This window comes from Manihot esculenta, chromosome 3 (assembly GCF_001659605.2).
Source record: "Manihot esculenta cultivar AM560-2 chromosome 3, M.esculenta_v8, whole genome shotgun sequence".
NCBI lineage: Eukaryota > Viridiplantae > Streptophyta > Magnoliopsida > Malpighiales > Euphorbiaceae > Manihot > Manihot esculenta.
The window spans coordinates 26,170,329-26,192,690 of NC_035163.2; the positions used below are offsets into that span (position 1 = coordinate 26,170,329).

Here is a 22,362-nt window from a genome sequence, read left to right on the forward strand (position 1 = left end):
AAATCTTAGGGACTAAAAAATAATTTTCCCTTATTTTTTTTTTCTGAAACAAGGCCATATTACAAACTAAGCACAAGGAATAAACAAGAGTCCAGGGCTCAAAAGGTAAATAGCAAAGAAGCCAAAGAACCCTAGACCCAATAACTAGAAGACAACCCAACTTCCCAACCTAATAAAAGTAAAAAAAGACGCCGCTCTCAACTCTAGAAGCCAACATCACCGGCGGTAGAAGGAAATTGATCCTCATCCATGAAAATCGAAGAGTTAAACATCCAGATGAAGCCCAAGGAGTTCAGAACCACTAGTGCCAAAGAAATGCAAGTCAACCAAAACCAAAAGACGCAAAGAACAGAGAAAACCAAAAGACGCAAAGAATAGAGAAAACCAAAAGACGCAAAGAATAGAGAAGCACATGCACCGAGTCAGACGAAGAAAGGCATCTAACTCTACAAAAAGAGAAGTCATTCTTCCTCAATCAAGTCAGGTCAACCATCTCTACAAGATCTACAAAACAGACAAAGAAGGGAGAGGGTACCGCTTCAAACAAGAAACAGAGAACACCTCCCGCCTTCATATCTCCATCAGACTCCTTTTGCTTGTAGATCTAGAGCTACAAAACCTACAAAAACAAGAGAAAACAACCACTTGCACCAACATATGACAGGCCAAAAACCACTCCCTTCCAATAAACCACTGAACGCAAAACCGAAACCACCAAAACTATGTACAAATCTCACCTAGCGGAGAAGGCGAGGGAGAGGGAAAAGCCATCCCGACCTGGATAGGGTAAGGACAGGCGCACAACTGGCACAAAACGAGGCATCCTGCCTCAGAGAACCTCATTGAAAATGAGAGAAAACTTGAGTGAAAGGGAAAAGCTCCCTTACTATTAAAACAAGGGTAGCAACCTCTTGCTTCTGTTTATACATTGAAAAGTTAAATATTTTAAATTTAAATGTTTTCAAGGAAAATTGAGTAATATTTCATATGAATTAAGTTTACGAAAAAAAAAAATGTCCAATAACATTACTGGAATGTATTCTACACAATCCGAGTACTTGCACTGGAGACGTGGTTCATTGAAAACTGAGTAATATTTCATATGAATTAAGTTTACAAAAAAAAAAAAGTCCAATAACATTACTGGAATGTGTTTTACACAATCCGAGTACTTGCACTGGAGACGTGGATCATAATTCAGAACCCAAATCAAGAGCAATTTGGCAAGTTTTAATATTTCTTCGTCAGATCCATAAATTTTTGTCATGGCTATAAGAATGGACGGATAATAGTATGCACCATGATGAGCAAGAAACAACCAACTGATTTGGATTTAACTTCCACGATTACAAAAGGTGAATTTCGCACAGGAGAAAGCACTCACTCCCTTCTCTATCTACCCAACACAAAAGCCCAAAAAATAAAAGAATTAAAAGAACAGCTTTCTAGGAGATGGTCTAGAAGGAACCGTGGAAGGTGAGGTTGCAGGCTTGAGAGGGAGTGGAACTCCTTTGCCTTCTTGGCTCCCTGACATTTTGTCTACCAGTTTTGCAGCCCTGGGGTCTGTTAGAAGTGTCTTCTGGAATGACTGGGAGAAACCAGTTGCAATAATAGTCACATGGATCTCTCCATTATAGCGATCGTCCACAACAGCACCAAATATTATGTTTGCAGATGGATCAGCCAAGCTCGTCACAACCTGGAATTATAACCATGCTTAACGTTAATAACTTCTGAATACTTTCAAAGGCCTTAGACAGAGTTTGATGCCTACTGTTCCTTTCTCAGCTAGAAAGTCTAGAAAATGAAACGTACAATGTACCTGCGACACTCTGTTCACTTCCTGCAAGGTTATGTCTTTCCCTCCAGTAATGTTATAAACTACTCCAGTAGCTGATTGAATTGATGATCCAATCAATGGTGCCAAGGTTGCTTGTTCAGCTGCTTCTTCTGCCCGATTTTTGCTGGAGGAAACTCCCACACCAAGCATTGCAGTACCAGAATCTTTCATAACTGCTTTTACATCTGCAAAGTCCACATTAACCAATCCAGGTATCTGCATAACAAGAGAATGTTAACATCATATACTGCCAAGGTTTTATGGTGTTAAAAATCCGGCAAAAAAAAGTATGGAGTAAAAAATATCAAGGAAAATTTTATGAATGACAACCACAGTCAACTTTCCTGCCAAAATTTATAAACAAGGTAACTGTCACCTAAGTAGAAGAGGCTACTCTTCTTATGAAAAAAAGAAATTGAAGTATGACCAGAATTTTCAGTTTAACAAAGATATAACCAACGCTGCTAAGGCCTAAGTTCCAAACTAAGCTTCCATCATTAGACATGTGTCAATCAGTGTTTGGGGAATAAAACCAACTACGGATTGCATTCTGTTAACATGCTGTCATCAAACGATGCAGTTATATTTGTGGGTTGATTTCAGAAGTTTGGCATTCTGCTTAAACGCAAAATTGTCAAGCCTTCACATGTGTAATGTAGGACATTCAAAATCAGCTTATCAAAAGGCCTACTATTGCACTATTTCAGTACAGTCACGCACTGTAATAATATCCGAAATTCCTTGCACTCCTTGGCGTAGAACATCATCAGCCAGAAGGAAGGCATCCTGAAGGGGTGTCTGCTCATCAGCAATATCAAGCAGGCGATCATTGGGTATCACTATTAGTGTATCAACATTTTTTTGTAATTTTTCAATAGCCTCCAAAGCCTGCAGAAAAATACAAAAATAGGACAACTATTTAGCAAAAGTTAAAAATATAAGCATCTGTTCGAGATACCAAATTACCATGACCTAAAAGCTCAAAATTATGTTTGAATTCAAAATTTGAGGAAGCAGCTTGCCAGTAAACAAAGCTCCATACATAAAATAAGGCAACTAAGAAGCCGTCAACCAAATTGTCTGAAAAGATATACAGATCATTCAATGTATATCAATGAAAACATATAAGAAAATCTCTCTCCCCCCCCCCCCCAATTTGGAATCTAAAAATTTGTAAAAATTCAATTCAATTGATTTCTTTTCTGTTAACTTTCATGTTTGGAATAAAAGACTCTTCAATTCTTTTTAATTTAAAAGAAAGTTCATTTCAAAAGAAATGTAAATCATGTAAGTTTGCATAAGAAATCAATTGAATACTTTTATTGCAAATGGCTTATTCCAAACAGGAAGCAGTCTAAGTGAAGGAAAAGAAACATCAGCAAGAGATATGTATGCAGTTCTTCATTTACAATCTAAAGTTCTTGTGCCACTCGCTAAGATTGACAGCAATGCATTGGATGTGGATTGCAGTTGAAAGTTGAACAAACACACCACTTTTACTCTGCCTCGGACCAATGCTAACAAGCCAATTAGAATGATAACAACCAAAGTAACACCTACCTGCAGGGATCTCTTACGCCCCTCAAAGCTGAAAGGATAGGTGACCACACCAACAGTCAAATACCCTGCCTCCTTGGATATCTGGGCTACAACTGGTGCAGCACCAGATCCTGTGCCTCCACCCATACCAGCTGTTATAAAAACAAGATCTGAGCCCTTAAGAGCATTTGCAATGGCTTCTTTTGATTCCTCTGCAGCCTGCTCTCCTAAAAGGGGATTTCCACCTGTACCTGCAATCGAATCAAAGAAACACAAGAAAGAAGTGACACACCCCAAGAGAAGTAACGGTGGGTGGTAAAATACTAGACCATGTCAAGAACATTAAGAAACAGAATTTCCATCTGGACCAAAGGGAGAGAGTCAGACCTAGACCACGAGTCAAAAGCTCTCCAATTTGAAGTGGGTTCTGAGCAGCAGACTGTAATAGCGCTTGAGAATCGGTGTTTATGGCATAGAAATCAACGCCCTAATTTCAAAACCGAGTATCGACAAATATTATCATCAGCAAGACCTTCCATGCAAGTAAACACCAAGTCAAGCAGTCAACACGTGCCAAAGTTCAAGAAATCAATTATTCTTTCATCTTCATGCCACTGGGTACATTCCCCATTGATTTACTCAATCAAATCCTACTTTGTCATCATAATTTTCATAATAAATAAATTACAAAATTCAAACTCTGGGTTCCACTAAGAATAAGAAAACGCGTGACAAATTACAGATGCAGTTGTATTCCGAAGCAAGTCTAGGGGGAAAAAAAGAATCACAAAACAAAAATCCTTATACAAAAGAACCAGGGCACACATTAGCCCACAAAAGAGAAAACAATGTCTAAACTCAAATTTTATTCTTAACTACGAAATTCACGATAGGAAAAATGCGAAATTGAAAAGCGAATACCTGCAAACCACTGCCAATCATGCGATTGACGGCATTATTGCCGCCGCCACCCACACCCACAACCTTTATTTTGGCAGACTCCACTGGGGCAAATGAGCAGCTCACAGACCCAGAGCCAGAACGGTATCGTTTCCAAACGGAACTTCGCCCAGTTCTCTGGGAAATAGAAAACTTGCGGTGCAATGAAGTCGACAATGACGGAGACGATGCATTGGGATTTGATAGATGAAGATGAAGTGTCGCCATTTTCTTGTTTTATCAGAATTATCTTTTTGAGAAAATGTTTCGATGCTTTTGAGGGAGAAACACAGAGAGGTTTTAGGGTTTTAGAAACATCTGAATCTCAACATCTCCTTTTTCTTGTCAATATTCTTCGAGCTGATTGATTTTTGGGAGTTGCATAAAGATCGGGTGGGCCTCTGCTTCTGCTTTTGCTCTAATTCCTAAACGACGCCGTCGCAACAAATAAACTGCATTTGCCATCATTACGAGAGTCGCTTCAATTCTTATTTAAGTTTAAAAATTAATATAATAAGTATATATTTATTTTAACTGTTTAATGTAATTTTTAATATAAATAATTAAACCAACTCAAATTAGTAAAACAAATTAGATTTAATAAATCCTAATATATTTAAAGTGATTCTTAAATTAAAGTGGATAACCCAAAATAATAAATATTTCCTAATTCGTATATCTTATATATCTAAAAATAATTTTTGTTGTTCTGAATATAAAAAATTATATATTTATTTTATTTAAATTAAATTGTCGTTAATTTTTGCATTAAAAACGAAAGAATAAAGCTGTTTCTCCTGAAATTATACGAATGTTCATGGAGAGAGAACGACGAGAAAAGGGGAAGGTGAGAGGACTGAGGGCTAAGCATTAACGTGTTAAAATCCAAAAATTGAATCGACAGATTTAATTTAATTTTTTCAATTAAATACTATAATTTTAGTTATAAATTTTTTAAAATTTTAATTTTTTTAGTTTAATTTTTTATTTAAAAATTTTAAAAAAAATTATTAAATAAAAAAATTTAATCATTGTTCATTCTTTACAAACTTAAAATTTTAAAAAATAAAATTAATTATTTCATATTTTTTTCAATTTTAATTATTTATCATAATTAATTTTAATAAAAAATTTATAGTTGATCTGTCGTGTCTTATTATTTTTTGAAAAATTTATTAAATAAAAAAATAGAACTATTTACCTTAAATTATATTTATATTCAAAACTTTAAATTTTAAATAATAAAATTAAATAATTATCACTAAGAGTATTATATTGAATTTGAAAAGTTATCAAAAAATTACAATATAACCTCTAAAGTTTTATTAGAACAATAAAATAGTCCTTAAAATATATATTTCTATTTCAACAATATCTTTTTTTGTTAATCTCATTATTTACTTTTTCTTCTTTTATATAAATATATATATATATATATATATATATATATATATTAATAAAAATTTAAAATATAAAAAATTATAGTATAAAGTATATAATATTTTATTTTATTTAATATTATTGATATGAAATATAATTTTTTATTCTATTAACTAATAAATTAATATACATTATAAGTTTATTTTTTATATAGATAAGTAAAATAAAAATATTGAATATTTAAGATAAATTATAAGTGACATATTTAATATATTTTAAATTTTATAAAAATTATAAAGGAATTGCTTTACACACAGAAACATATAATATTTTATTTAATATTATTAATATAAAATATAATTTTTCATATCTTAAAAATATGTAATTATGGTGAGTATAAACCTTAAAAAAATATTCTAATAATAATATTTATATATAATATTTTATATAGTGAAAATTTTATTTATATTAAATATTTGTTCAATATATATAATAATAAATATAAAATAAATATACTTTTAATATAAAATTTAAATTAGAAGACTATATATTTATTAATATAAAATTTAGAGAATATATTATAATTCATTATTAATTTTTTTTATATTTAATCTAATACTCTTAATTATCTCTTAATTATAATTATAATAAATTAACAAAATTTAGTTTTATTATTTAAAATTTAAGGTTTTGAATATAAATATAAATTAACGTAAACATTTAAATTTTTTTATCTAACCGGTGTTTTAAGAAATAATTTTACATAACACATGAATTATAAATTTATTAGTTAAAATTGATTAAAGCAAATAACTAAATTTGAAACAAATGTAAAAAGATGAACTTTATTATTCAAAATTTTAAGATTAGGACATAAATATAAAAAAATGAAAGTTTTTTTTGTTCAATAGGCCAAACTGATTTATTGATTTGCGCTGAAATGTTGTATACATATAGATATCTCCTTTAACCTAATAACTAACTTCCATTTCATTCATCCCTGCCACCGTTTCTTCTTTCACGACTCCCTCTTCTATTTGTTCTTTGTCTTCTTCATTTTATTGAATCTTCTTCCTCCTCATTCTCTTCTTATTCTTGCCTTCCTCCGCCCTCAATGGCTCAATCAACGCATTTTGCTTTCCCTCACCCCTAAGCCCCTCCTTGTTGCCACATGTTCTCAGTTCTTTGTGCAAATCTCGGCCTTAGCTTTCAAGTATTCAATTGTGATGGCCAAGATAGCCAGATCTTCGAATGGTTCAACTTTTCTCTTTGTTTTAGAAAGACAAGGGTTTCTTTGATTGGGTTTGGATATGCGATTGGCAACATGGTAGACATTCTTTGACTAACTCATCTGGTTCTTTGTTTAAAAAAAAAAAAAGCTTTTGCTTTTTTTTTTTGTTTGATTTTTGGGTTATAAATTTCTTTTTGTATTAGCAATTTGTGAAAAAATTTCCCGGGTCTAATTTTGTTTGGATGAGTCTTGTTTGGTCGTAGATTTGTGTTTGAAAGATTTTTCTATTTCATCTTCGTGAGTATGGATTCTGAACTGTCATTGTATTTCAACTTTACCAATGAATGAGATAATATCAAAACTGACAAACTGAATCGATAATTTTTAATTCAGTTCGATTTGGTTTACAACCAAATTATAAAATACTACCCCTTTGATGATAAATTTGAACTTAAAAATTTCTCATGTACCAAGAACAGAAGAAAAGATCGCAGAACTTTCTTGGTTCATCGCCAAGGCTATGACCCCCAGAACATATGTGAGATATTCAACAGCCATAAAAGAATGTTAGACTGCATTGAATTGCCAGTTTACAAGTTACCACAATATAATAATATTCCTTAAATTCTTCGTGACACTAAAATCAATATTCTCTTCTGCAACAATTATTTCATGCAAATTACATATTTTTGCTGTCGCTGTCTGACAGAATAACTGCTCAATGTAATGAAATTTGAATGCGAGATCAACAAAACAGGTGAAGTGAACCACCAAACTAAAATCAATTCAAAGTTCACACTGATAAATGTTACACGCAGACCCAAAATAAGAAAATATTGAATGATCCATGAGTCTTACTCGGACATTCTCCGGCAACCAATGGACAATACATGTTCCTGGTTTATCAATGTCGTCCTACTACTATGCTTTTCCAGGAACATCTTCACTCTCCTTCACTTAGAATCGGAACAATGAGTGGTTTCATTTGTGCAAGATACACAATAGCCCACCTAACAGATAAAAGAAGAGAATGAGAAAAATATAGACATGTATGCAAGGGTCATTATTACTTTTATTGTAGTTTTGATGTTAGAAATTACAATTGTTTACTAATTTAAAATGAACACAAAAATGTTGTAATTTTGTGTGTAAAAATCAAGATTTGACATGAAATTAGAACCAAAATTAAAATCATAATAGAACCAACACCGTATTGAAATTTCTTAGAAGTGAACTAGAAGAGGAACTAAAGTTTGACACCTAAAAATCAGACAACCAGTTTGGTTCCTGTTCTAGATTAGAACTACAACAGAACCGAAACCGATTTGAACCCATGAAAAGGCTAGAAAAAAATGTAAATATAACTGCTTTGGAATCTATTCCTCAATATTACCATTTGAGAAAAGCATGTACACTGCCAAACTCTCACTATATTACAATGTAACAGATAAAGGTAAATACAGCCTATGTCTTCGTATAACTGAAGTATGAAAACCAGAAGACAGTAGTTTCCTAGTTTCCTTGTTGAACATGATAGTGTTAATGGTAACATGAAGCAATGTGCTAGCAGTGCAAGTTGGCAGTTGCTATGGTCATAATGACACAAATATAGAATTTGTTTAGAATCAATAACAAGTTTCATAGCAGTTCATGTTAAGTATGAAAATCATAGGCAACCAACACTTCAACAGTTTTCCCAATGATACATATTCAGTAAATCACGCATCTTGATCACATACTCCCTTCCCCAAAGATTTTCATGTTTGTTATGGATGCATAATAATAAATATGTATCTGTAGTATAAATATTCACTCATGAAAATACAGTGGGATCTCATGAAAATACAGGAGGTGTTGTGGAACACAAACTTACATCATCCAACAACAGACCGTTGCTGTTATAACCAATGTCAAATGGAACCTGCACCAAAATGCCCAGGTAAGACATATTGCACAAGAATAAAAGATAGTAAAGTAATCATGAAGAGGAAACAAAAAATAAAGCCTAAAGCATCTGCCTAATATCAGCATTTGCTTATTAAAGCAACCACATAAACACAAGAATCTGACAACTAACGTGCAAAATAAGAGCATCCAGTGAGTGCATATGCATCACATAATCTATCACTAGGCAGATAAACCGTGCACACTGGTAAGCATACACACCGCAAAAAAAGATTTACACTAGGTTACAGATCATGCAGCACATGTACGTAATGTTACAATGCCAAAAGGGTAAGCATACACATGAAGAAAAATTACATTCTCTACAAAAAGCACATGAAGAAATATCCATAAACCAGAAAAGTATGGTTCACATCTAGTGAAACTAGTGAAATTACAGAATATCAACAATCAAATAACACACAATTTAAATGCAAGTATCCAATCTGATAATCAGCACACCAACCCACCAAAAAAAGAAGAAGAATAGGCAGGGAGGCGGGGGTGGGAAGAGAAGAAATATCAAGTTCTGATGCGCTAAAAGTCAGATGAAATGTGTCCCAAGTCAAATTCAATTGTTCTGATCTGATCCATCCATCTTTTACAGGAATTTATGCTTAAAAAATTGCATCTCTATCCATCTACTCAATTCGTGAAAGTATAAAACTAGAGACACTACCTCTCATTAAAATCTCCGAGAAGGCAAAGCAAAAAAAAAAAAAAAAAAATGTAAAGAAGCAAAAGTTTATGCACACATTCCCTTAGTAACAAATGGAACATCCATTAAATTAATGACAACGAATTCAATAATTAAACTAACAGAAAACAACATAATTGAGGCAAACGAAGCTTACAAATTAGCAGACGGGCCTCTATTGCAACAGATTCTGGTACAGAGCGACGCGATTATTCCGATCACTACAAAAATTAGAGTTGTTACGAAAAACCCCATCTCGATTTCCTAATTGGATCTCAGATTTCTGCAATGCTTCAAGAGAAGAAGGGCCCGAGGTTTAATTTATCAAGATTCAACATATAAATAACGAAAAGAGATTTGAGATCGCGAGAGAAAGAAAACAAAAGGAGAGAATGCTATAAATAATCAGTTTGGTTGGCGAGAAAATGCAGGAAAAAGGAAAAGGAAAATTTGAGTGGACCTTACATGGATTTGAAGCTTCTAGCGGTGTAGGTTGCTGCGAGATCCATTTTTGTGAATATAGGCGATGCTTGAATCAGTAGGGATACAGGCCCAAATTCATTTAGGCCCATTTAAGCATTTCATTTGATCGTATTTTAAATTTAATCATTAAACTTTAAATTTTTTAAAACTCTTTGAACTTTTTTTTTCCGATCTCTTTCTTTCTTTTTTTTCTTTTCTCTGTTTCACAGAAAAAAAATGCTAATAGTTTTAACCCAAAAATTTTTAAATTTAAATTTTAAACTTTAATTTTATTTATGAAATATATTAGTAATTTTTTTTAAAATAGAAATTTGAAATCGAAGAATAAAATCTGAGATCTCTCATATTTATTTAGATATATTTATTATCAGAATAAATTTATGAGTGCGAAATATATTATTTATTTATGATAATTTTAAGAAATTATTATTATTATTATTATTATTATTATTATTATTATTATAAAGGAGATATTTAGTCATTTTGAACGTTTTAATTATTGTCTATTTATTGTCACTACGCTCAAATATATTTCAATTTGTGGAAGTTTCTGTAACTATATTTATTGCTAATTTTTAATAAAATATGTAAATCAAATAACAAGAAAAAAATAAACTAATTAATTTTTTATTAATTACATTTTTAATATTAATATTAAATAAATATTTTAACTAGATAAAATATTTAAATATTTAATAATGGATAGCTTATAATAATTATAATATGCAAATAAAATATAATTAAAATTAATAATATTTATAATAATTTTAAAAATTTATGAATTATTACAATTTAGTTCATATTGAATATTTATTTATTTATTATTTGATTTCAAAAGAAAGTAAGTAAATAAGAGGATAAAAATATCTAATTAAAAATTTTATATTTAATAATTAAAACTAATAAAGAATAAATTTTATATATGATGTGGTCAGCAGAAATATATTTTTATTAGCGTAAATGTTAATTAGGAAAAATAAAATTACGTGAGATATAAAAACAGAATAAATTTTAATGGAATTAATATATAAATTTGAAATATCATATTAAAGGAAATTTAATGATATTTAAATTAAAATTGAAGAATATTTTTTTAAAAAACATAGGGTCAGATAATCAATAGACATAAGTAGGGGTGAGTATTTCAAATCAATTTTAATAAAAAATTAAATCAATTTGATTTAATTCGATTCAATCGATTTCAATTTTTAATAAATCTTTTACTTTTTATATTTTATTTTTAATATTTTAAAATTTAATTAAAATTAAAGAGATATAATTTTTTTATATTATTAAAAATAACATATTATTAGCACTAATCGATTCGATTTTTTTAATTTTTTTTCTGATGCTCGTCGAGCACAAAGAGTCTAGGGACGAGCACAAAGAGTCATGGAGATGAGCACAGGCACAACCATGGAGGCAAACATGAAGATGGGCGGGCATACGAGTATGGACATGAATAAGAACATGGACATGATATCCGTGTTGCTAGAAAAAATGGGAAGCACCAAGCCTTTCCTAATTCCTTGCCTTGGACCTTACTCTGCAATATCTAACTCAATCCACAGACAAATTTGTCAATTTTTAGCTTGCAAAACAATCATTACTCAGCAATATCTTCCCTTCTGTTTGACAAAAACTAAATAAAATAAAAAATAAAAAATTATGACGACAAGATCTCGCATTAAACTGCGCATTAATGGCATAAACAGAACATTATTCTTATATTAAAGCAAAAAAATGGACAGCTACTATAGTTCCTTACTTTTTCAGTGCAGCTACAAAAAATTTCTTTCATGACATAGCATTACCTTATTCATCTAATTTAATCTGCAAAACTCATTCTAAATTTCACCTCCAACCATATCCATGAATCCAAATACACAAATACACGCACAATTTCAACTGACCTTCACTCTTATCGACAGATGGCAACTTCTGCAACCATCACAAATTTGACATCTTGAGAAGATCAACAGGAAAACCAGCAAAAAATTACTTGTCTGATTAATTTGATGTTTATTTTTTATCATATTGTTAGCTCAAGGTACCTCAAAGTCTAAGCAAATAATTCTTTTTTGCAACTCTTTACCATCACTGAATGATCTCAAATAAAGACAGTATAAAGAAGAGGGCAAATCGCCACATGATTAGATTAGATTGAACATACAACATTAATTTTTCTGCTTGAACATGAGGAAAAGAATATATATGTTCAAATAAACTGTAATGAGGGTGATGAAAGAACAGGAATTGTACTCTTTTTTATGACTTTTTTAGGTTGGTTTTCTTTTTTCCTTTTTGGGAGGTGGTCGCAGTGGAGGATCAGAATCTGAATTGGGGATCCACATCCATTGCCCAGGCAAACTTTGCCAGAAGAGATTTGTTGAATATCTGCAAAAACAAAAACAAGCATTTAACATCATCCCCCCCTAGTTAGAAAGCAAGAAATTTTTAGTTTGTTTCGATCAGCAGCAATGGAACCGTAATGTCCCCAAGAAAAGTTTGCATAAGTTGTGCACCTTTTCAATTGGAACTTCATGTCGTTTGCACCATGCCACAGTGATCCTAGGATCAAGGTAATTGACTTTGGACGTCCCTAAAGCCACAGTTTTCAGATCCTCTTTGGTCTTCATAGCCAATTCCATTTTCTCAATCCTCTGATTGGTAGATGCTATCTTTTTCTCTATGCTGTATCAATAGATGAACCACAGTCAAACAGCATACAAAAACAAAAAGGCATAAAATACTTCAACAAAAGGCTCAAGTTATATTACGCTTCCGGACTCAGGTTCCTCTTTCGCTTTCCAGCAGAATCCTTTAATGGGGGTTTCCCCTTCTTTGCCCTGTCCAAATCAATTTTCAGCTCTTTAAGGGTGGCCTGCAAGAATAAAATCAACTCGAAGCATGAACTTCAAGAACATGAATAGCTCCTCAGGTCAAATTCATGGAAACCTGAATGTCCCAGGATGTTTACGAGCATAGGGTAAGTACAAGGCCAATGAATATACACGAGCAAGGGTGCAAACACAAATGAAATGGAAGTGGAAAGTGAGTTTTGTCCCAGAAAATTCCATGTGACCCAACAAAGATCCAATGTCTAAGGTACAAAATCACTGAATTCCTCAACAATGAGAACAGTATTAGAAATGTTTATCACCTTGAGTTCCTCAATTTTCTCAGTCAACCTTGACATTTGTGCACCATGAGATTTTGAGATAGTACGCTGGTGATTACAAATGATCGCAACCTGCACACATGAAACAAAAATCATGGGTTTAAAGTCAAATAAAACAAGGATAGCCACCAGTCGTGAAGGTTGTTCACCAAGCCTGCTTTACCTCTTTGTTTGCTCGTTGATAAATGACAACTTTTTCTGCGACATCCCCATCTTCAGTTTCCTCATACAACTGTCAACAGAACAAAAATAGCCTCTAAGTCAAGATGGACCAAAACCAACAAATATACTTCACACGGATGGCAGAAAAAAGAGAGCATAAAGCAGCAAAATACTAAAATTTTTTCATCAGGTCTCCATAGGTCAGAAGGATAAAATCAGCATAAACAATCATGATCTTACTTTGTTATGCCAAAATGCATACATCACCAAACACGTACAAATGCTTACTATGAAAATTCTATTCAGATATCACCATATAACTTCAGCAAATGAATGTTTGGATTCCTTTTATTAAATCTCACTATGACCAACACAACAATATGGTATAAGCTGTCTCACATACTTTACCATAACCCATTAAATTCAATAAGCATTATTAAAAATGATAGCAAGCCCCATTTTGCAATTCACCTTTTCATCCAATGTGATTGATGCATTGTATGTACGAAAAACTTTTGCTGTAAGGCCAGGCATAAGTTCCTTCAGGTGAGCATTCAGTTTAGTTGTATCCAGCTTGTCAAAAAGATCATCCGTTTGCTTTTTCCCTGAGATAAACAACAAGTCCATCAGGCCTAACCATTAACCAAAAGAAACCTGATATTGGGATAATATTCTCACCCTTCTGGAAAGTTCCAATAGCTTCATACACCTCATGCTTAACCTCAACTGTGTTTTCGTATCGAATGGAATCTTTTCCAAGGAAGTCAAACTAAACAATACAACAAAAGTGCAAGTGTCAAGGCTAATACTTGACTGGAAGGTTTGCATTTTTATATTCAAATTGTAGAATTACTAATAGTTGCTGCAAAGGATAAAAAATCAACAAAATAATCCATTTAAAATTTAGTTGAACCAAGATACATATAAATCTTCTAAAGGAATTTTCAAAAACAAAAATAGGCTCATTTACACAGTTATCCAATAAAAAGCAAGGATAGGTTTTCCAGAGACATAAAAAGTACCTTCAAATTAGAACTTCCAGGAATACACTCTACATTTGCTACTTTTAATGTACAACAACCAACAGTATCGGCTTCATCATCATCCTGCATAACCCCAATATGAGAAAAACATGAATCTATATTGACCGAAAATGCAAACAGGTTGTATTGCCACTGAGAATATTTTAGACAGCTTGGAAGTTAACCCAATAATATCAAGCGCCACAACTAACCAAAGCAAACATGTTATGATAACTTGGCAAGTCTTAAGAACCAACATAGAACGCAAAAATATTTAGTGATCACCACCAATTAGTTGTAGAAAATATTTAACAGGTCTCAATTATCTCAGAAGATGCAAATTTCTGAATCAGTTGCCTGGAATTGAGAATTTCCCAATCTTGATCATAAGATCTCAATTATTCTACAATTGCTACATATTGATAAAAGAAAAATAAATAGCCATTAGCTTTATTCACCTGTGGACTATCACAATAGAAACCGAAAATTCTTCTGCCAACTCAAGCTAAAGTGACACAAAGATAAGAAGACAAAAAGGAATCGAAATCTTAGGAGGCAACAATGGCTAGTGATCTGATGCAGAATTTGATACTTGATAAACTAAGTCTTCATGAATTCCATGAAAAATTGAGGCCAATATTTTTTTTAAAAAAAATCCTATTGTTTTGTTCAAATACCATGAAGCAGCTGGAATCTATTTCAAGGCCAGAAGTAAATTGAAAATTAGTTCTCTCAACAAGGAAGCATGAAATTTATTCAAAAGGAATCTACTGCATCAGAACAATTTCAATACAAATTAACAATAATCTCTAGGGATTTAACTAAAGCCACAAAAGGCACCACACTTATTAGAAAAGGAGTGCAAACACTAAAAGAAATTATAGGAAGAAAGAAATAAACACATATCAAGCAAGATTAAATATGTTATACCTTCTCATTACCCGCCCTAAGAGCTAGCTTATCAATAAGATATGTAGCAACTGCTATTTGCTTCTTTGTAAGATCTTTACTCTTAAAATCCTTTTGGTAGGCTGCTCTGATGTTCCATATGTAGTCCTGCACTCAAACAAAACTCATTGTTAACAGTTGACTTAAGTTTAGATACACAAATGGTAACTGCCAGAAGCTTTAGGTCACCACCTTCAACTTTCTTGCCTTCTCATATTTCTCCTTGTCACTTTGCCCCTTCAAGGAACTGCTGGCTGCCAAAAAGACATATTTGAATTCTTTTGGATTGATTGGATCATTCCAGAAAGCCAACCATGTAACAGTATTATCATGCTTCACTTCTTTCCAACTGCAATGCAAAGACTTCAGCTTAGCAAAGAAATTATAATTTTTCAGCTTATGTTAAAATAGTATGCCTCCCATATTTGGATGAAAGAAAATGAAACATCACCTTTCACCAGGAATAGGGCAGTCAGGAATTGGGGCATCCTTTCCAATATTTATGGTAATATCACTTGGACGGATGCGCTTTTTCAGCTTTCCCATCTGACAAGTATCAAGATTTAACAAGTGATGCACACCTTTTTTCTTAAAAAAACTTGTACTCAGAAACAAGTATAATTCAGTTAAAGCAATAACATCAAATAAAATATTGCAAAATCTCTTTATTATTGTTGTTGGTGGGAAAGATGTACCTTTGGATGCTCTCCCCGGCCTCGGAACAGCCCAGGTGGTTCAACTCTGAAATTTCCTACCTGGGATTCAGAAATGACTAGGAAATGAGATGAATCTAGGCAAGTAAAGAATATATAAAAACAAAAACGTTCACAATAAAAACCACAGCTTGCTAGGATATCTGACCAGAAAATACAATCACACACACACACACACACCCTTGACATGTAGAAACAGCAACAGCGGTTCTTTTACAAGAATAATAATAAGTTAATCACCTTCTCTTTGACACCATCAACAATAGCCCACATGTACTTCTCCTCTTGCTTCAACTTCTCTTCTTTCAAGGCCTTCTTCTCCTATATGAACAGTAATATTGATTATCAAAGATATATAATATGAAAGATTCTCTACTAGAAGAAGACAGAAACAAACATATTGATTTGTCAATACTAATGTGATAAAGCCCAAAAACTGTGCACTCCTGGGAATCTAGAGCTTATAACCAAAACAGCATAATTCATTGATTGACAATTTTGAAAGCAGTAGAAAGTCCTAAAAAATGTAAAATAATGCTTCATTACAGATTGAAGCTGGAGAAATCCATTCTAGCCATAACAAAAATAATAGCATACACCATGAATGGTCTGATCAAGTTGCTTGGGAAGTGTAATGAGAGTCTTTGCTTAATGACAAAATTTATCATGTTTTTGAGTGTCAATTCCAAAGAGTGCTAATTGCAGCAACATACTTCTGTACTCATTTGTTTTTTCTTCTCCTTCTCCTGCTGATGCCATTCATATATTGGGGTGAAATCACAGTCTTCCAACTTCTGTATCACATGGTTCTTCCCCAATAATTTTCGCCAATCAGTCCAGAAGTTCTCAAGAAATTTTGGTTTTTGCATGTAATCTGTATCTTTCATAACTGCAAACATTGTTGCAACCTGCAGATTGGCAAAATCAATGTAAAACAAATAGCTTTCACTTAATATGAAGAAAGGACTTGGAGAAATTGAAGTGGTTGACACAGAAATAGAGGAATGAAGGCCATCCAAACATGCAAAATTGCAAATGAAACGCTCTAATACAAAGGGGAAGAGATACCTCCTCTTGTTCAGGAGTCAAATTAACTGGCTGCCCCTTGTAGAGAATCTTAATGCTGTGAGGCTGGTATGGAGGTGGAAAAATGACACCATTGTGAACCAAGGTAGTCCACTTTTTCTGCCCATCTGTGGAACTAGGTTGCATTTTTGTTGACTTGGAATATTTTGCATTTTTAATTTGTTTCTTGTTCTTAATATTCTTCTTTTGAACTGAAGAAGAAGCAACTTTTGTTGCATTTTGCTTGGAAGATGGTAATTTATTATCCGAAGAGCCCATCTTCTTTCTCTGACTAAGCACAACATTGTCACAGGCATCATCATCTGCCTTCTGTTCTGGCTTGACTGTCACTTGCTTAATTTTTGTTGTTGTAGATACATCAGAAAGCTTAGGCTTTTTAGAAGAAGACTGATCGGATGAATTAGGCTTATCTATAGGTCTCTTAGTTGGCAGCTGAGATGTTTTCTGTTGTTTGTCCCTCATAATGGAACCATTCTCTAGAATTTTCGAAGCCAAAGGTTTCTTTAAGCTAGAGTTGTTGGGCTTACTATCCAATGTCCCTGTACTCGACTTCATTATGTACTTCTTGGATAAAGGGGTATTATCATCATCTGAATCTTCATCTTTGACAACATTAGGTGCACTTCTGTTGGTTCCCTTAATTCTAGAACTCAATGGCAGATCATCCTCAGAATCATCTTCAGCATCATTTGATTCACGTTTAACAGAATTGATATCCTCCTTGACAACATTAGATGTATTATGTTTGGATGCCTGTTTCATGTGTTCATCTAAAGAACTTGAGGCTTTTGAATTTGGCACCAGTGACTTCACTGAAGATGCCATCACAGATGAAGTTGATGCTTTAGGGCTTCCAATTGGAGATTTCACTGGTGATGCCTTGGAAGATGGAACAGCGTTTTTACCCTTTTGGACATTTGAGCTTTGACCATTAGAGTTCTGAGATGACAATAGAGGCTTCCTTGTTTCGAGGTTTAACTGATTTTGCTTAGAAGTTGAGTTGCTACCCCTTTTAAAAACTAGGGGCCCATCATCATCATCATCATCATTGAAGTCATAGGTGCCTTGTTTCACATATGCAGGAGCAGCCATTATCATCCAATCGAGCTCTGTGTTGGCATGTATCAAATATCTAATGAAAATACAAAGTATTCAGAACCAAAATGAAGTAATGTCAAAATAATAACAATTTACAAGGCGAACACCTAGGTTAAAATTACGAACTAAAAGAAAAGAAGGAAAAGGTAAATCTAAATCAATTCATTAAGCAGGTACATTGATTGAATTGAACTTTACCAGAAATCATCTATGAACTAAAAAAACAAAAAGAGTTAAAAAAAAATAACATTGGGCATGCAAGTTCAGAACTTAGCTAAATCCAAAACGAAGGCAATCCACCAGAAACCACCCCCCACCAAACAAATAATATATAGATAACAAAGTAACTTCCAGATTGAACCAATTAAGCTAAGCTACCCGATTACTGGATCATCAAATATAGGTGCCAGAATTAGGGCTATCAATTTTGAGCCCATTTAATGAAAAGGGTCATGTTCAGGTTCGGGTTAGGTAGCTCTCAAGCTAAGACAAAACAATTTTATGCACTGCTGATATAGCAGAGGCATTCAGTGAGCTGGGAACAAGGAAAAAATTGAAACAAAATAAGAAGCCAAGACCACAGAGCAAGAAGGGGATAATGGGACATACTGAGCACACAATTAGAGCCCCAGATAAGAATTCTAGTGAGAAGCAGACAAAACATATATACAAATATACACATATATAAAAATTGAATAAGCTCAATCGGAAATAACTGTGTCGAGAAACATACAGACAAAACAAACCTACCTTTCGTCGCCGGAGACGATCAAGGCGGTGATGAAGCAGATCGAATCCTTTCTTAATGGGTATTCTTTTATTTCTGTATCTTTTAACAAGGTATTGAATTTAGGAACCGATACCGATAAAGCCCGAGTGTTTGATTAATTGATTTTGTGTTTGTGCCCTTGCCAAGTTGTTTTTGGGCCAATACCACGGGCTCACTATTTCTTCTCTTTTTTGCCATTAAATCCAGTTTTTTATATTTTGAAAATATATATTATTATAAATATTTATATTAGGGTAAATTTGAAAAATTAATTAATAATTTTTAATTTATTTTAATGACAAATAAAGTGGGTTAAAAATAATTTCTGAAACATCAATTGAAATGGGTATTGCTATTAGGTAGAAATAAATAAACAAAAAATTATGATAAGAAATGAAAGAGGAATTGAATTTATGTAGTGCATCTATTTCTTCAATTACTTGATTTTGTAGATTTTCAAAAATCCAAATTTCCAATGCATGGATATAGCAATTAATGATGTCATAAATATATCATATTAAGATAATGTCCTAAAATTTCTACGGTATGCTTAGAGCTGGGACAGGCATCAGCTCTCCATTCTTGCTGCTGGGCCTTATTGTTTGGGCTCCACCTGGTACGTTTTCTGAGCCCATCAATAGATCTTGTATTGTATAAGACATTTTCGGTTGAACCATTATTTTCTAATAAATTGTTATTTTATATAATTCAAAAAAAATTAAAAAAAAAAAACAAACCACGAGTTTGATAATGAAAATAATTTCTTTTTCTCATTTATAAGCTTTTCAATTATTCATTTGATCTGGAATTTTAAGTGTAAAGCTTAAAGTTAGATGAGATAAAATTTTAATATTTAAAATTTAAAATATTTAATTAAACGTATTAGTTCATTTTTTACATAATATAAAAATATACAAAAATAAGAATGAAAAAAATTATGCTACATATTAATTTATTAAATATTATGCATATTCGATAATTAATTTTGAAGATAATGTTCAATCAAGATGCTGCTAATTAAAGGTTGAGGAAATAAATTAACAAAGGTTATTTTTCATACTATGTAACTTTTTTATAGCCCTTGTTTGGAAGATATTTTTTATATATAAAAAAAATAAATTATATTAATGGAATTTATTTTAATTTAATTTATAAAAAAATTTTATTTAAAATAAATTTTTAAAATTAATATTTTTGATATTATATTCATGACTGGTCGAAATGAAACGGTACTGTGATTTACTAGATTCTATAAGAGAGGAAATGTGAGACAGTGATGAGTGCTCATGGCAGCTACTCCAAAACTCAAATCAATATTTTGAAAAATAAAGAGAATGTAATTGATTATTTAAAATTTAAGTAGTATTAGAGATAGCGTACATTTGTCTCTGTGATTGTTTTCTTTTTATATTAAAAGAAAATGGAGATAAATATAGTGTTTTCTAAAAATCAGACAATGATGTGGCCAGCTGCTTGATAACCGCCGGCTGATAGGTTGGTAATTCTACGATCATAGGCGAAATGGGGATATGTTGGATTGCACCTAATAACAGTAACTTTGTGCCAAGACTCGGCCTATCAGGGAAGGACGAGTCGCAATAATAATCTGAGTGTTAAAGTGTCCGGTCTCACTTTCCTATGGCGGACCGCATTTTCCACTTGTTAGATCATTGCTACGTGGCCCCTATTCTGTAGTGACAACTCATAGCTTATTTTGGGTGGATATTATATAACATTATAAATCCCTCCGCTGATCTTCGATTCTTTAGGTTCGAAGGTGGTTGTGCGCCTTTTCGGTTTAGGACATGTGGCATGACCTAGGTCGTAAGCGTCGTTTTGCTTGCCTGTGATAGCCTTTTTTTTTGTGCCGCATTCGAAACTTTATTGGCTATTTCACTGTATAAGAACCCTTCTTTCTTCTTTTTGACTCGCAACAGTTTCTCATGGGAGATGTAATACCCGGCTAGAATCTGACATCGGAATTCCTGTCGTCCGGTGGAATTCAGGATGCCGGAATTCTCTAGAAGGGTAAGATTTCAGTTTTTCTAAAGTAATGTCGTATGTTTTAATGTTTTCAAGTTGAAATGAAAAGCGTGGTTGAAAGAAAAGAACCAAGGCAGAAAAGCCAGGTTCGGCCGCCGAAGGTGACATTCGACCGCCGAACATGCATGGCTTTCGGTTTCACGTGTGGCCGCCGAAGGTGGTCTGGCCAGCCACCTATAAAACGGCCCTCAGTCGGTTGAAAGGATAAGAATGAGCTTATCTTTTCATTGCCAGAGGTGAGACCTTGTCTTTCTTCAGTCTCTTTCATGTTTTCATCAAATCTTGCAAAGGTTTGATTGATTTTTATGTTTTTTTGAAGGTTTTGAGCTAAAAACACAAAGTTGTAAAGTTTGGAGAGTTTGAAAGAGAGTTGCTTCATCTCTCCACGTTGGGATCGTTCATCTTGAGGTAAGTGAAGATTCTGAACTTGTTTTCATGATTTATGAAGGTTTTCTGAGGTTTTGGGGGAGAGTTGCATGAATAGGGTAAAAGAGAGTTTTTGTGATATTTTTGTGAGAAAAGCTTGTTATATATTTTGTGTTGTTGGGGTTTTAAGGTAGTTTCTGACCCCTTTGAGCATATACTTGGGTGTATGCATGTTGAGGAGTTGAGGTGTTTGAGTTGGAGGAAGATTGGTGCATTTTGACGTGAGGCAGAGCAAGGTTCTGCCTTGCTGAGGAACCCAGCTTCGGCCGCCGAAGAATGGTTCGGCCGTCGAATGTGCTGAGGAGGTGGCTTCGGCTGCCCAAGCTTGCCCCCGATCCCTTGGACTTTCGGCTCTGAAGGAGAGTTTCGGCCGCCGAAGGTGCCGCCGAAGGTTAGAGATTTTCGTCTCTGGAGTGCCTTTCAGCCCCTGAAACTTGCCCCCGAAAGGGTTCGGCTGTCGAAAGTAGAGATTCGGCCGCCGAAGGTGCATGAGTTTCGGCTCTGGAGAGGACTTTCGGCCGCCGAACCTGCTGCCGAAAGTGCCCTGTCCAGCCTTTCTTTGCATGCTTTGCATGATTGTTTTTAGGGAGTTTAAGGGGATTCTTGGGGAGTTTTATAGAGATGTTTTTGAGCTAGTTTGGTCCCTCATTTGAGTCCATCTGTGTAGGCACAGACTAGAGGAACCAGAGAGAGCAGCAGTGAGTACTGCTTCAGAGTTTGTAGAATCAGTTCAGACAGCCAAGGTGAGTGGAACTAAACTTAAGTCTTTTATTTGAGAAATGGAATGCTTTTAGCATATTTCATGCATCATGAGTATACAGTAGGTTGATTGCATTAGAATCCACGAATTTGTTGCATTGC

At 33.4% G+C, this 22,362-nt stretch overlaps 3 protein-coding genes across 6 annotated transcripts; all 3 read right to left on the reverse strand.

Annotated features, from left to right (window-relative positions):
• Positions 1-1,304: 1,304 nt before the first annotated feature.
• Positions 1,305-4,708, reverse strand: LOC110612052 (cell division protein FtsZ homolog 1, chloroplastic). 2 transcript variants are annotated; one of them, XM_043955391.1, is made up of 6 exons: positions 4,301-4,708; positions 3,767-3,866; positions 3,401-3,630; positions 2,561-2,728; positions 1,816-2,056; positions 1,305-1,699 (listed from the first exon to the last, which is right to left on the reverse strand). In XM_043955391.1, the coding sequence occupies exons 1-6, from the start codon at positions 4,544-4,546 to the stop codon at positions 1,680-1,682; spliced, it is 1,005 nt and encodes a 334-aa protein (XP_043811326.1). In that variant the 5' UTR covers positions 4,547-4,708; the 3' UTR covers positions 1,305-1,679. The 2 variants fall into 2 exon arrangements, with proteins under 2 accessions (XP_043811326.1, XP_021608385.1); XM_021752693.2 differs by having other exon boundaries at positions 1,823-2,056; positions 4,301-4,705.
• Positions 4,709-7,526: 2,818 nt separating this feature from the next.
• LOC110610578 (V-type proton ATPase subunit e1-like) lies at positions 7,527-10,162 on the reverse strand. Of its 3 annotated transcripts, none has more exons than XM_043954555.1 (4): positions 10,036-10,162; positions 9,728-9,861; positions 8,803-8,850; positions 7,527-7,939 (listed from the first exon to the last, which is right to left on the reverse strand). In XM_043954555.1, exons 2-4 carry the CDS (start codon positions 9,823-9,825, stop codon positions 7,873-7,875), a joined length of 213 nt encoding a protein of 70 aa, XP_043810490.1. In that variant the 5' UTR covers positions 9,826-9,861; positions 10,036-10,162; the 3' UTR covers positions 7,527-7,872. The 3 variants fall into 3 exon arrangements, with proteins under 3 accessions (XP_043810490.1, XP_043810491.1, XP_043810489.1); XM_043954556.1 differs by having other exon boundaries at positions 9,728-9,853; positions 10,036-10,061; XM_043954554.1 differs by having other exon boundaries at positions 9,728-10,055.
• A 2,017-nt stretch (positions 10,163-12,179) lies between these two features.
• LOC110611408 (DNA topoisomerase 1 alpha) lies at positions 12,180-18,885 on the reverse strand. The gene is made up of 16 exons (XM_021751719.2): positions 18,642-18,885; positions 17,148-18,297; positions 16,793-16,987; positions 16,320-16,400; positions 16,062-16,121; positions 15,818-15,912; positions 15,559-15,715; positions 15,349-15,474; positions 14,419-14,502; positions 14,075-14,165; positions 13,868-14,001; positions 13,398-13,466; positions 13,217-13,306; positions 12,834-12,937; positions 12,579-12,747; positions 12,180-12,450 (listed from the first exon to the last, which is right to left on the reverse strand). The coding sequence occupies exons 1-16, from the start codon at positions 18,698-18,700 to the stop codon at positions 12,382-12,384; spliced, it is 2,733 nt and encodes a 910-aa protein (XP_021607411.2). The 5' UTR covers positions 18,701-18,885; the 3' UTR covers positions 12,180-12,381.
• Positions 18,886-22,362: the final 3,477 nt, after the last annotated feature.

Excerpts from the sequence above, each read along its gene's own strand:
- LOC110610578 (XM_043954555.1), bottom strand. The coding sequence starts at position 9,825 with ATGGGGTTTTTCGTAACAACTCTAATTTTTGTAGTGATCGGAATAATC. Across the intron at positions 8,851-9,727 it reads AGAGGCCCGTCTGCTAATTT|GTTCCATTTGACATTGGTTA; the intron begins GTAAGCTTCGTT and ends ATTTTGGTGCAG. Across the intron at positions 7,940-8,802 it reads ACGGTCTGTTGTTGGATGAT|GTGGGCTATTGTGTATCTTG; the intron begins GTAAGTTTGTGT and ends TTTATCTGTTAG.
- LOC110612052 (XM_021752693.2), bottom strand. The coding sequence starts at position 4,546 with ATGGCGACACTTCATCTTCATCTATCAAATCCCAATGCATCGTCTCCG. Across the intron at positions 3,631-3,766 it reads GCTTTTGACTCGTGGTCTAG|GTACAGGTGGAAATCCCCTT; the intron begins GTCTGACTCTCT and ends ATTCGATTGCAG. Across the intron at positions 1,700-1,822 it reads AAGTGAACAGAGTGTCGCAG|GTTGTGACGAGCTTGGCTGA; the intron begins GTACATTGTACG and ends TTATAATTCCAG.
- LOC110611408 (XM_021751719.2), bottom strand. The coding sequence starts at position 18,700 with ATGGGCTCAAAATTGATAGCCCTAATTCTGGCACCTATATTTGATGAT. Across the intron at positions 18,298-18,641 it reads TTTGATGATCCAGTAATCGG|ATATTTGATACATGCCAACA; the intron begins GTAGCTTAGCTT and ends TATTTTCATTAG. Across the intron at positions 16,401-16,792 it reads AAAAACAAATGAGTACAGAA|GAGAAGAAGGCCTTGAAAGA; the intron begins GTATGTTGCTGC and ends CTGTTCATATAG.